The 14,844-nt window shown below is 48.9% G+C and overlaps 1 protein-coding gene across 5 annotated transcripts in view; it reads right to left on the bottom strand.

Annotated features, from left to right (window-relative positions):
• Positions 1–2,078: 2,078 nt before the first annotated feature.
• CREBBP (CREB binding protein) overlaps positions 2,079–14,844 on the bottom strand; it is a 97,390-nt gene continuing 84,624 nt past the window's right edge. For all 5 annotated transcript variants that reach the window (XM_066560544.1, XM_066560546.1, XM_066560545.1 and 2 more), the window contains 6 exons: positions 14,534–14,647; positions 13,577–13,742; positions 12,515–12,682; positions 9,293–9,454; positions 8,771–9,052; positions 2,079–6,455 (listed from right to left, as the gene is read on the bottom strand). In XM_066560544.1, the coding sequence (XP_066416641.1) occupies positions 4,287–6,455; positions 8,771–9,052; positions 9,293–9,454; positions 12,515–12,682; positions 13,577–13,742; positions 14,534–14,647 (3,061 nt within the window). In that variant the 3' untranslated portion in view covers positions 2,079–4,286. The remainder of the gene's footprint in view (positions 6,456–8,770; positions 9,053–9,292; positions 9,455–12,514; positions 12,683–13,576; positions 13,743–14,533; positions 14,648–14,844) is intronic.

The raw sequence follows: 14,844 nt of genomic DNA, 5'->3' as shown, positions 1-14,844 counted from the left end.
CTTTTAGTGTACATCATCGAGAACTAAGGGGCCGAGGTACTGGACAAAGGCTTTGGATGGGATGCGGGTGAGCAAGGAAATGAACCACTCTGGTGAGAGCCGAATTTGGAACATATGTGAGAGCAGAGCCTGGCCTCAACAAACACCACAGCCAAAAATAAAAGATGGAGCAGGTCTCTTTCAGTGAGCACTAACCACTTCCAGACCGAGGAGCTTTCAGGAGGGAACAGTGCCCACCGAACAGAGGCAGCTTTGTAATCCCAGGCCCGGGGCAGCTTGCTGGAAAGCTCCATGTGCAATTCACTCGTGCTTGCAGCTGATCTTTTGGGACTACGCCGAGCCGAGTGTTGTTTTGGAGGTTCATATCTAAGAAACACCCACACAGAGCGGGGTTTGTGGGCCACTCGGCGTTATGGATTAGGTGCAACAAACCCAGCACGAGCCTTTGCATCACTCCGACACCCTTCCGCTGGCTGCACTTCCATCTGGAACCAACTCCAGCCTTTCATTGAGATTCCCTGTGCTGCAGCCAAAACCAAAACGACTTCTGAGCTGGTTGCAAACGCTTCCCTCCTCTCGCTGTGCTCGCTGCTACCTCCCGCCGACCCCACGGCGCCCCCGAGAGTGGCGCTGTCAGAGCCCTTGTACCTGCTGCGAAACACCTGAATCCTCCTCCTGCCTCACCCCGGGTGTGCTTTCACCATCAGCCATGAAATGTGCTCCTGCAGGCATCGCAGGGGATCTCATACAGATCCTCCCCTCTGTCCAGCCCCGTTTCAATTATCTGGGGGTTGGCTCCAACTTGCTTCAATCGCTGCCTTGGCATTTGAAATTCCTGCTCTGCATTTTAAATTCCAACTGGGGTGAAGCGCAGGGAAGCACAGATTGCCCTGCACAGCAACCTCTGTGGTGCTCCCCCAGCTCCAGGGTGGCTGCTCCAGCTTCCTTGCCCTGGAAGAACCGTGGGCTGAAATTTGCTTTGGGAGAAGCACCTGACGCACCTCCAGATCTCCCTGTAAGCCATGAACTGCTGTCACTCACTGCTGTCACTCACTGCTGTCCACTGCCACCGCCTGGAAGGGACAACACCACCTACTGCTGCCTTTTAACAGTGACCGAGGGGGGACCGTCCCAGCCTGCTTGGCCAGAGGGCTCCTCCTCCTCCTCCTCCTCCCCGCTTTGCTCTAACGCATCCGGGACGCAGACGGCACCGGGAGCCCTCACACAAATGCTGCGGGCAGATCTGTGTCCCGGTGAGACAGGGATGAGCCATGAGGGGAGGCCCGGCTGTGTGGGCAGCGGCAGGGAGAGCTCCTGCAGCAGCAGCCAGAGCCGGAGCAGAGCAGGGTGGGCAGCCCGGGAAGAGAGCAGGGAACCATCGCTGCAGCTCCACGGGCAGATTTAAGCACCTTCTTCCACTCCAGAATTCAGTGAGGGGAAGGCCTTACCCACCCTCTACGGTGCTAAAGCTCCTGCACCGAGCTCCAGTCCACTCTGGCCTTATAAATTCCCATTTCTAGGATGCTGTTCCTTACTGACCTTACCTCCCCATCAGACAGACAGGGACTTGGAAAAGCCACGCCCATCCAGGCTTCAGATATGCTGAATTTCATATCAACACTCACAGGAGACTGGAGTGAAGGCCCCCAGGGCTGCAGGGACTGCACCCCCAGCCCCTCCTCAGGTTTGATTTCAGCTCTGCTTTTCCCTTCTTTTCCTGCTGAACCATCTGCTCTTACCTAACACACCTGGGTATCGGATCTACATCGATCCCTTGGTGCTGTGACCTCGCCACACTTCAGGCTGTACTGAGAAATTATTCCAGTATTTGCTTCCCATCCGTTGTTGTTTTCCACTCTTCCCCGGGCCTGGGCACCCAAGTGAGCTGCAGCCTGGCCACAGCAGCTCTGTGCTCCAAAGAGGACTCAGCTTATCCAAATCCGGAATTGGTGCCGCTGCCTTTAAATGGAGGCTACTTAGAGGAATTAGTGAGATTGAGCGCAGTGATCTCAGCCTGGGGCGTCAGGCTCCGCTGATCCTCGCGGCCACCAGCCAAGTGGAACCATCCTTCAATCCAAGCAGTTTTACCAGCTTTTATTAGAAACACCAGCACATTTCAAGTTTCCTCTTTTTGATCACAAATATAGTGTTTTTCCTCTTTTTAAGTACACAGCATGAGACACAGCATCAGGGCTTTCCATCTTTTTTTTTTTTTTCTGTTTGGTTTTTTTTTTACAGCAATTTCTTTTGGACAAACTTTGGGTTTAGTGTTCACTAACTCCACCCCAGCCCCAAATTTTGACATCTTGAATTGCTGAAGACAATTGTGTGGGCAGATGAATCCAATGGTCGTGAAAAAGGTACAAGAGTTAAAAGTTTGCAAGTAAAAGTTGAAGCAGAGACCCTCTCCAGTTAAAAAGGATGAAGTGGCGCCGCAGCGCACCATTTTCACAGTACGGGGACAAAAGCTGGGATAAAGATTTGCTCTTTTCCCCCCGTTTTCCCCCACCAGTGTCCCGATAAAGAGGTTAAGGCTGGAGGAAGCGCTAAGGGGCTGTGAACAGCCTGGCGTGGCCGGCGCTCCCTGCACCGCCCTGCCGGGCACACGGAGCCGAGCCCGGGCTCCGAGGGACGGCGCTCCTGGCTCCTCCTGCTTTCAGCTCGCACCTACGCTGGGAAATCTTCCCTGGGCTTTTTAACTCCGAGAAAGCAATTCACTGAGGGGAGGAGGAGTGAGTATCCCAGGGACGTGAGGGCATGGGGACAGGATATTAAAGGGAACATGTACATGATTTGTTATTTTTTATTCCACAGAAAACCCTCAAATCTAGACTCAGAGTTAACAGCAGAAAAATAGTGTTAAAGTCAATAGGTTCATATTTTACTGTAGACTAAATAAATTAGCCTAGAATTAACTCAATACTCTCTATTTTCCTTTCATTGGTGATCCTTCTCTAAATTAATGCAGTTTTTAAAAAGCAACGGCTATTAATAATTTATTCCAGTTAACCCTTATGGATGAACACCTGCGAAGAGTCGATGTCTGGGCACCGTTCCCCTCTCCTGCCCCTCCCCTAAGGAAACAATGGCTAAGGGTGCTGTAAAACAGACATGCCAGCTAAATATCCATGGATCTGCCTCTCCTACCGCTGCCTCTGGCTGCTCCGGGTCATGAGTGAATCGTCATAGCTATGTCTTACAAAGAACATGATCGAAAAAAATATATAAATAAATAAAAACCTTAAACATTCTTACATGGATTTTAAAGAACAGAATACATGTTAAAAACTTCAGTAATTTATATCAATTTTAAGCAATACTTTATATACAATGGAAAAAAGACATGCATAGTCCAAATACAATGTTGAAAACAGCATTTTCATAACAAAAAACCCAAACACTAAGTGTTAATACCATGTACATGGATTCAAGAAGGACCACCCTTTTTGTCTGTTGCACACAGTTTATTTAACAATATGATATTATAAGTAAGAAATGAGTTTTTTTTTCTTTTTACCATTCTATACAGTGATTGAATCTTCTTGGATTTTCTTATTTATAGTAATTATAGCGCTTGCATGATTTACACTAGAATTGCTTTCCTCGTTTCAAGTTTCACACAGAAGAAAGAAAGAAAAGAATGTTTCTTCTCTATCCAGATCAGCACGGCCTAAGAGTGATCATCCCTATTTTCATCTAAGACCAGTTTTATCAGAGAAACAAAGCAACAATTTCTACATCTGCAAGACAAGGATTTTGGCGTTGGCCAATGTGTGCAAGAGTCAATTCCTATCTTCCCAGGGGTAATACTTCAAACGCCTGCAGAGTTCACTATAGAAAACAAAAATCTTCCCGCCATGTGTCAAAGTTACCGGGATACGCTATAATGTTGCATTATTTCAGGAAACAGTTTCTGAATATTATTTTTTTTTTCTTCTTTTAAACTCAAATGTTTAAAGTCTTGAAAATACAAATAAAAAATATGAATATAATGAACTTGTTTTCCCCGTTAAAAAAAAGGTATGAGTCAACAGCAACAAAAAAATAAAAACCAAAAAAACCCACAAAAGAGACCAGATATTTTAACCGCCTGGCTTTAACAAAAAAATATATTCTTTGTATTGTTTTTTTTTTCTTTTTATTTTTAAACAGCAATTAATTCTTCCATCTGTAGGAAGCAGCAGTTCCATCTAGGATTCAAAACAACCCAGATGTCTGAATTTTTCAGTACAAAATATCCAAGAACACGAAAGGAAAGAAGAAACAAAAGTGATGCTCCCATAATGCTACAAACCCTCCACAAATTTCTCTAATGTGTCCCCGGTGGTGTCACCGACCAGAGACAATTCGTTAGACAACGCGCTGCGGTTGGGGGTGTTTAGTTGGGGAAGCATTGCACTCTGTTCTGGGTTGCCCAAGTGTCCCTGATCCATGGAGCTAGCCATAGTGACTGCGAGTCCTGGGTGGGGGGAACCAGTCTGGGGAGACACGTGGTGCGGTGACGGTTGGGGCTGTATCCTGGGTGACGGGCTGGAATGTGGTGGCTGGGACTGGGGACGGGGAGACTGAACGGGCGCTGGGGACCGCACCTGGTTGCTGAGGGAGGTGGCGATCTGCTGGCCGGGGAGATGAGACGCCTGCGCTTGTCCTGAGAGCATGTGCTGCTGTGGGCTCATGGGGTTGGGCTGCCCGGGGGACCCTATCTGCTGCTTCATCTGCTGCTGCTGCAGGATGCGCTGCTGCAGGGCCTGCTGGATGTTGGGAGCGCCGTCCGCCCCCAGGCCGGGCTGGCCCATCTGGTTCAGCTGTCCCATCTGAGCCATCTGTCCCATGGAACTCCCCTGTATGGATAGGTGCTGCTGCATCCGCTGCTGCTGCATGGCTTGGGGGTAACCTCCCGGGCCTTGGGGCTGCTGGAACTGGTTGTGAGCTGCCATCCCTCCTGCCATGCCGGCCCCTCCCTGCTGCTGCTGCTGCTGCTGTTGCTGCAGTAGCTGCCTCCTCAGGATCTCGCGGTACTGCGGGCTCATGTTGGCCATGCTGGGGTTGTGGCCGGGGTTCATGATGTTGATCGCCTGTCCCTGGGGGTTCATAGCTCCGATCCCTTGCTGCTGCGGGGGCACGCTCGGTCTCTGCACTCCGGCTTGCATCGCGTTCATGTTCTGCAGTCCCGCCTGCGCGTGCATGCCCGGCTGTTGCATGCCGGTCTGCGGCTGCTGCATCCCGGGCTGGGGCTGGATCCCTGCTTGCGGCTGCATCCCGGGCTGGTTCGCCACGTATTTGGCCGTTCTTTGCTTTATAAAAGCTGCCATAAGCTGAGGGTTGGATTTAAGGATATTAAGAACCTGCTGCTGCTGCTGCGGAGAACTCGGCGATTTCAAGGTCCTCAGCAAGTCCTGAAGTGCATTGGGGGTGATGCTGCGCGGCGGCTGCTGCACGCCCGGCATCCTGGGCCCGGCCACGGCTTGCGGCGTCGCCATCGGCATCACCGCTCTGGCCATTCCCGGCTGCATCGGCTGCTGCTGCGGCATCGGCGCCGACTGCCACTGCCCGGGCTGCATGTTGGACATCACGGGGCCGCTCACGGGGTTGGGCCGGGGTACATTCATGCTGACTTGCGGCATCTGGTTCACCGAGCCCACCGCGGGGTTCACGAGCCCCGGGCGGCCGGGCGGCAAACCATTGTTCATGTTGTTGACCCTGTAGAGCTGCTGCTGCTGCTGCTGGGCGGCCTCTCTCTCGATCTGCCGAGCCGCTTCCACGGCGGCCGGCGGCGGCTGGGCCGGGGGCGGCGGCGCGGACACCGGGTTCGCGGGTTTTCCTGTCGAGACGGTGGTGGGGGGCTGGGTTCTGGACACGCTGGGAAAGCTGGCCGGTGACATACTTACAGGGGAGGGCTGGGGCTGGGGCGCGGGCTGCGGCGTCTGCGGCGTGCTTGGCTGCTGCGTAGGGGTACCAGGCGTTGCTGAGGTAGGAGAAGGCAAACTTTGCTGAGGCACGTTTCGGGTGTTCATGGTAGCCATCCTTCTGCGCATGAGCTGAGCCTGCTGCAGGCGGTGCTGGATCTGCTGCTGTCGGAGCTTGTGTTTGATATTGAGACAGAATGGCACGGGGCATTTGTTCTCTTGGCAGTGTTTGGCGTGGTAGCAGCAGAGAGCTATGAGCTGTTTGCACACCGGACAGCCACCGTTGGTCTTGCGCTTGCAGCCCTTGGTGTGCTGCACAACCCGTTTCATCTTCTGGCAGGATGGCAGGGAGCAGTTTGCGTTGCGGCACTGGCAGGCGTGGACGAGGGACTGGATGCAGCGCTGGATGCTCAGCCTGCGGGACTCCTGCGGGCTCTTGGATTGCTGCTCTCCCTGGTTGTTGCTCTCATCATCCAGACCCAGGCCCCATTTAACCATCTTGTGGTCATGGCTCTTAGTGTTGTAGCAGTTGATGCAGAGGTCGTAGTCCTGCAAGAAAAGAGAACCCAGAGCTCAGGGGCTGAAGGGCACGAAGCACAGGGGCAGGGAGCAGCACCAGCCCCCTGTGCAGGCACACGCTGGGTGCTCGTGGGTCCAACCACGCAGGGCACAGCAGGATGACAGCCACACACTGCCAACAGCTGCCACTTCACACCTGCACCCAGCCAGGGAAGGGGCTGCACAGCCTGTCCAGGTAGTGGGAGAGGGCTTTGGAGCAGGGAGGGCAGCAGCCTCAGCAAAGGCAGCCTGCAATCACAGCTCTCCGCAGGTAACAATGCAATTGGAGCTATCATTGTGTCATTTTGTTATATGAAAAAGTCTTGCAGAAATTTTTTTTTCCAATTTTCCCCTTTCAATGACATTAACTGTTTTTTTTTATTGTGGGTGCCAACATCTCCAACTAGTAAGATAAATCTATGGTCATTCCTAAAAAGTAGGGTCTGGCCCTCCATTTATCTATAGTGTAATTACTGACTAATAATTACTACCCTTAAGAATTTATTTTTAAAAATCTCTAAACAAGAGCAAGTTTCATGCAAAGACAGACACTTACCTGAAAACCCCCACATTTTTGCTGCCCTGTCCCTTTTTTGGCTGGAGGAAGGGCACTCCCTTACCCAGAGGTAGCCTAAAGGCCCTGCCTCCTTCCACCACCTAATTCCCAGAGTGTGTCCAATCCATGTCCTGCAGCCTCGCCTCAAGAAGCTCTGCTCAGTGCTTTCCTCAGAGGGATTAATTAAAACTCTTCCCCCACAAACCTGGCAATAACTTGCAGTGTAAAAACGAGGCTGTACTTATTCAAACTTCTGTTCAGCTACAGCCAGAGGTGAACACAAGTCCTCCAAGAAGCCTCAAGGATGCCAGTACAGCCCCATGGATAACTTCTCTCTAACACAGGTCCTAAAATTTGAGCAGTCTGGAAATGGAAGGTGTCCCTGCCCATGGCAGAGGGGTGGAACAAGATGGTCTTTGAGATCCCTTCCAACCTAAACCATTCTAATATTCCTAATTCTTTAAAATTAAGTTTAAAACCTGTCTATGCAGAGGAGCAGTAGCAGAATAAACAACACACCAGAGCTGTTCCACAGCACTGGTGTTTTCCATGTCGAGCAACTAAAGTCACTTTTTCTACAAGAAGAGGCACCCACCTCTTCTACCCACCTGGCAGCCACCTCCCCTTAAGGTTTAGCAGCCTTTTACAAGGATGAGCTTAATTTGGAGGAACTTTGGGCAATATCCAAAAAAACCCATCAAACTCAGCTGTAGGACAAGAGAGGGCCAAGTTCTGAGGGGTCCCACCATGTATGTCACAGTCAGTGCAATGCCACCATCCCTCACAGTCAGTGCAGTGCCACCATCCCCTCACACAGTGCAGTGCCACCATCCCTGAGGGACAGTGCAACGCCACCATTCCTGAGGGACAGTGCAATGCCACCATCCCTCACACAGTGCAATGCCACCATCCCTCACAGTCAGTGCAGTGCCACCATCCCTCACACAGTGCAATGCCACCATCCCTCACAGTCAGTGCAGTGCCACCATCCCTCAGGGACAGTGCAACGCCACCATTCCTGAGGGACAGTGCAATGCCACCATTCCTGAGGGACAGTGCAATGCCACCATCCCTGAGGGACAGTGCAATGCCACCATCCCTCACAGTCAGTGCAGTGCCACCATCCCTCACAGTCAGTGCAGTGCCACCATCCCCTCACACAGTGCAATGCCACCATCCCCTCACACAGTGCAATGCCACCATCCCTCACAGTCAGTGCAGTGCCACCATCCCTCAGGGACAGTGCAATGCCTCCCGTGCCCACATGTACCTCACACACAGTGCAGTGTCCCTGTGCCCACATACCTCACACACAGTGCAGTGTCCCTGTGCCCACATACCTCACACACAGTGCAGTGCCCCCTGTGCCCACACATACCCCACACATACCTCACACACAGTGCAGTGTTGTCCATGCCCACATACCTCACACACAGTGCAGTGCCCCTGTGCCCCCATACCTCACACACAGTGCAGTGCCCCCATGCCCACATACCTCACACACAGTGCAGTGTCCCTGTACCCACACATACCCCACACATACCTCACACACAGTGCAGTGCCCCCATGCCCACATACCTCACACACAGTGCAGTGCCCCTGTGCCCCCATACCTCACACACAGTGCAGTGCCCTCATGCCCACATACCTCACACACAGTGCAGTGCCACCATGCCCACATCTACCTCACACACAGTGCAGTGCCCCCATGCCCACATACACACAGTGCAGTGCCCCCATGCCCACATACCTCACACACAGTGCAGTGCCACCTGGTCTCCACGTGGTGCTTGCACTCGTTGCAGGTGTAGACGAAGCGGTCCTGGCCCTGCGTGTGCAGCTCCACCAGCATGCACAGCGTGGACCACTTGGAGCGGCGCAGGGAGGAGAACTCCCAGTGCTTGTCCCTGGCCAGCGTGAGGAAGGCGTCGCGCCCGTCCATCAGGTCACAGCTCAGCAGAGGGTCGGGGTCCACGATGGGGTGCAGGGTGTTGATCACGGGCCCCGCGTGTAAATGGATCACAAAAAACACCTGTGGGAAAATGGGGAGGAAATAAAAGGCAAAGAGGTCAGGTAATGGTGCTCTCTGCAGTGAGAACCTCAGCTAATTAACTTAGTTTAGGCTAATCTCTTCCAATATGTTGTTATGCAACAGAAACATTCCTAGCCCAAGCACGGGGTTTATTCCTCCTGATTTTTCAGTTCTGAATATCCCTGTGCCTGCATTTACAGGAATAAACCCTTCCCTTTTTACAGCAGATTCCCTCAGTACCTCTTTATGCTTCTCCATGGTGGCATAGAGCTTCTGAGACAGGTCATTGGACACGTTTGGCATGCTGGGCTTCTTCTTGTTAGCTCTGCTGATGCTGCTCTTATTCTTATTGGTTTTTTTGTTGTTCTTTTTCTTGGCGTTCTTGCTGTCGCCCTGGCTCCCCTGCAATACAGGCACGGGGAAGATGTTACACTTTGGAGAGTTCTCCCCATTCACTGGGCTCACAGTGACACACTTCTGCTGTCAGGAATAGAACTTTGTTCCAATGCCTGTAAATCAGCCCTCCTGTGTTAAATATATCCTATCTTTCAGGAAAAATCAAAAGCCAAACTGGCAGGCAAACAAATCCAAACACTGTTTAAAAATAAACTTTCAAAGTATGTATACATTAAAAAATTCCCATTTTACACTGATTATTATATATATCCAAAATCATACTTCAGCTTCCACTGCTTTAGATCTTGCAGCTGATGATAAAATGACACAAACAATATGGACTTAAAATTCCAGGAGTGCAGTACTTTGCTTTACTGTGCATTTGGTGTGTCACATACTTGCTTGACCTCTGATTTCATGCTTTGTTTTTACTGAACAGATTTAGGGCTAGGACATAGATAAGAACATGCAGGACTTGAATTGAAACCAACAAAACACATTATTCTCCATCCTGCAGACTTCCAGCTGCATGTGCAGCTCCCAAAAAAATAATTTCCAAAACCTCCACTTGTGCCCAAGTTACACCACAGACCACAGTGGACATAGAGTGAATGTTAGATGGAAGTAAAGAGAGTGAAAATAGCAGATGATGCTGTTTAGATGACCTGGGAAAACAGAAATAACTTTAAGAGTTCTCATGTCCTTAAAAAAATCAAACCCCAAGCCCTCAGCAGGGAGGGCTCAGGAAAAACCCCTCTCCAACTTGTAGAATGTTGGTCATAAAATTAAAAATAAGCTACTGAAATACTTGGATATATATAAAAATATAAATATATACACACATACACAAGCAAGTTCCACGAACAGTATGTACAAGCAAACACAGGGTTTGTCCACAGGCATATTTATTCCAGGAAAACAAAAATATTCCAAGTGCAGAAAGCAATTCTATTTATACACTGCTGCCATCCCTCCACTCCATTAATTGGGCTTGGACAGGAATTCCCTGACCACTCCTGGGCTCTCTCTAACTCATTTTGTGGATTTTTTGACCAAACCTGTTTGGAAATGAAAATGAAACTCTTTTATGGGATACCAGACAGAGCTCTAAGTGACTCTAAGGGATTCAGGAGTGATCTGTTTTATGTTCCCACCTTGACTGCCCCCAAATTTCCTCCCACTGATGGAACTGGAGCCTGCCCTCCTTTGCCTCCACATCCTAAAGCCCCAATGAGATCTTAAAATTTAAACACCAAAAGAAGAACAGACTAAAACTTATCAAACAAGCCAAGTCTAAGTTTTCTTTCCACTCCACCTTTAGCAAGTTTATACTTGGCAAACTGTACAAAGTATTCCAAGCTGTTTTAAGAAGTGGTAGGGTTGTGTTTGTACCATTTCATTCTGACATCCAGCCAGAGATGCTGATGGACAATTCCTGGGAGAGCCTCACCCCTTCAGAACCTTTGCCAAGAACTCTGAATATTTCCCAGCTCTTTGCTCTCCCTTTGACTGATACCTGCAGCACATGTTCACTTGCAGGAAGCTTTGTCTTCACGTATACAAAATTGAGGACAAAGAATGTAAGAGAAATTCTCTGCCATTTCAGCCCCAAGATCCATGTGGTGCTTGTACCCATGGAGATGCCCAGTGCTGGGCAGTTTCCTCCATGAAGTGACCCAGTTTAGCTCAGCCCTGCATGGGGGAAGTTGTTACATTTTTCAATTTGCTGCTTTTCCTGGGTCTAGAGGCAAAGAGCCCAGTGTGCCATGGCTGGGTGGCAGCTCAGCAGCCTGGCTGCAGGTGGTGTCCCCTGCCCCAGGCACTAAGGGGGGCACAGGGATGTTCCCAGCCAAGGCTGCACCATCTCATTTTAGGCCACAACTTGTCTGAGTTCCCAGTGAATTGTTCTGGGCTTTTTCAAACACCTTTGACCCCCTCCTAGATGCAGAGTAAATGCTCACACCACTGTTTTCCCTGATTTACTGGAACTGATCCTGTTAGCAAGAGAGGGCTGCTGCCTAACTCCAAGCCTTGCCTTCCACTTCTTTTTATACAGCAGTGCTTGCTGAACTATCTCAATATCCAAAGTCACATCCAGAAGGAACAAAGTGAAAGCTGTTAACTGTGTGGTTCCATTAAAACATAGCCACAAACTGTATCAGCTTTGAAAGAGCTGCTAAGGTTTAACAGAAGGAACTTTCTGACATCACAGAATTGATGGATTAAGGTGCATCCCTCCACATCGATCCCATGTAACACAGACCAAAGGTAGTCACAGCATCTAAGCTTCAAGGGGGCTTTCCCCAGGTAAAGCTTTTGGTTCTACCTCAATCTATTAGACTTCAGATTCTCCTACAACATTTATTTTCAAAACATCTTGCTGTAAATCTCAAGTGAAAGGGACAATATAAAAGTACTGAGACCATTTGGTTGCAGATAAAATCAAGATGGAAATAAAAATGAATGATGACATTCTGTCCAGGGCCCTGAAAAACTTGGTTGTTGTTTTTTTTTTTGTGTTTTTTTTTTTTTGTGGGTTGTTTTTATAGACAAAGAGAGGATGTTGCTGAAGGAACAGAACCATCAGGATCAACTTTTCCCACCAACGCAAAGCCTGCAATGAACACTTTCAAATTCCAGCCCTTTGCTGTTGCAAATGACTACAAGTACCTGTGCTTAAATAACAGCCACGTTTCATTCAGCTCTGAAAAATCCAGCACCTTTCAAAATGCAAATGCTGGAGGTGCTTTGCAAAGGTGTGAACCAGAAGCTCAGCCAAATGACTGCAAGCAAATGTAGCTGGCAAAAGCAGCTTAACACATTTCTCTGAGAAGAGAGATGCTGAACTGCCTGAAGTGACTTCTGAGGCTGTTTAAAAACCCAAACCAAGCCATCAGTAGATTTGTTAACCAAGAAGAAAAACAGGAATGCAGTTAAAGGGACCCCTGATTGAATGTCTGCTGTAAATGATCCTCTCTGCTTTCTCTGATGTGACCTCTCTATATTAAAGCATTAATTACCAGCTTTGGGAGCTAAGGGAGAACATGGCACATACAGCTAACCCACCTCTGTTGTTTCACTAGCTGCAGTGCTCTCTTCCTTCTTCCTCTCCTCCTCCTCCTGCTCCAGCTCTTTAATGCTTTCCTCCAGCACATTAGGCCAGAAATCACCTTCAAAGTAAGGCAGCTCCTTGGCACTGGTCAGCCTGTCCTCAGTTGCTTGCTTGAAGATGTCCTGTTGAGCACATCACACCAGAGCAGGGATAAATAAATGAAGATCACTGAGGACAGAGAGGGGAGAACCAGAGACACAGCCCAGAGCTGCCCCTGCCAGGGCTCCTTTCCTTTCCTGGGGCAGCTCCAGAGCCAGCCTGGCAATCCTGGCACAGCCCCACTCCCTGCTCCGCCTGAGGATCAGTGCTGAGGCTTTCCTGACCCCATCATGCCACCAGCTCATGCTCCTGACATGATGGCAGATACCAAGAGACCCCTGGGAAATGCAACTGAGCCCTCCCTGGTTTCAAAACCCCCTTCAGGAGGCCCAGATTTCCCAGCTCTAACAAGACTTGTTAGAGGCTGTTCCTGCTCCACACATTCAGGAACTGTCACTTGCCATCAAAACATCAATTTTTTCCAGCACTGTCACTACCATTAAGGAATTCTTGTACGTTTTAGTATGAAAGGAGTGGCAAATGCTGCCTTTGCCACCTTCTACTTAATTCCTTGGGTACATGTGTGATATTCTGCAGTTATGAAAATCATTCTTGTCATAAGGATCTCTTTTATTTCACACTAGTGGGGTCCAGCATTTCACCTGCTCCTCCAGAATCATCAAAGAAACAGCTTCCATAAACCTTGACAAGCTCCATATTTCCTTGCCTAGAAAATGCAGTGAAAGAAAAATACACAAAGGCAGGTTCTTGCAGATTTCCCTTCATGCAGACACCAAACCTAAGGAATTCTCAGCCTGAAAGCAGAACCTCAAGAAAATCTAAGAAAATGAAGACACTGGTTGAGAATAAACCCCTTGAACAACATTCCTCCATTTTTCAGGTGTTATGAAACAACAGTAGCTCCCTTCAAAGGGGAACACTCTAAGAATTAAAGCAGAAATTAAAAAGTAACAAACCTTGTAGTCATGAATGATTCTCTCAGCAAATGCCTTGTCCAGCATCTTCTTATACCATTCTTGCAAACGTTTGGGTTTGGGTATTTTCTGGTCAGGTGGGTGGCAATGGAAGATGTAATCATCTCCTTCACTGGGGGGACAGGCCCAGATGTGCCCTGTCACATACCTGTGTCACACACAACAAACAACATCTGTGACTCCCACCAGAAAGCCAACTCAAACCTTGTTATAAATCCAGACCTCTGGCTTTATTTTTTAAATTTTAAAGATTTTTTTCTTTGGAGCAAAGATGCTGAGGCAATAACCTGTATTTTGATAAGGGATAAAGTCAGGGCTATAATAATGAAGCTTAAACATCAAGTGAACCTCTGACCAAATGAGTGATGTGCTGTCAGTTTAGGAATAGTATGGAGGGGCTTGACAGCTGGCCTGCAAACAAAGCTGAGCTTAGAACAAATAACAATTGATGATTTTCCATTGTATCCATAGGAAGGAAGAAGACAAGGCTGTCAGCATGGAAACAGATTAGAAAAGATACATGAAAACTTTTGTAAGCTAGACTGTGTGCATAAGTAGATTGTATACATGCCTTATTTAATTTCTGTAAAACTTTTGCCAATTATATTGATGCTAATTGCTTTGCACCAATGAATATAATAAATGATTGTGATGTAGTTAATCACTTCAGATCATACTTTGTTAAGAGTATATAAGCTGGAGAACATGCAGAATAAAAACTTTTTTCTTGGACCCTGATCACGTGTGTGTCACATCCAAGCTAACGGTGACATCATCCCAACAACAAAAACCACCTTAGTGACAAAATCCCAATTTCTCCTTCCACTGCACGAGAGGTGTTTGCTGTACACATCTCAGAGAGGTGAGAAGGAAACAGAGACCACCCCAGGTGAAAATGCCCTGCAGCCCAGGTTCCCTTCCCTGCCAGCTGTGACTCACCCGAGTTTCTTGACGTACTCCAGGTACCCGATGAGGATCTCGTGGTACACGGCCGTGCGCAGGCAGCGCGGCCGGAAGAAGTGGATGCTGTCCAGGTAGGAGATGTACACACGCCTGCAGGGACAGAGGGACACACTCAGGCCTGCCTCAGCACTGCCTGGACACTACTGACAGCTGCTTTCTGCACTAGATGAACATGCATAAATGCTGATGGTGTCTGAATGCATATTCAATTGTTATAATGTGGTGTAAACACCCCTCAAAAGCAAAAGAGGGGCTGTATTTCTTCAGCTCTTCCCACCCTTTGGTGC

This window comes from Molothrus aeneus, chromosome 16 (assembly GCF_037042795.1).
Source record: "Molothrus aeneus isolate 106 chromosome 16, BPBGC_Maene_1.0, whole genome shotgun sequence".
Taxonomy (NCBI): domain Eukaryota; kingdom Metazoa; phylum Chordata; class Aves; order Passeriformes; family Icteridae; genus Molothrus; species Molothrus aeneus.
This window is presented reverse-complemented; position numbering and strand designations above follow the sequence as displayed.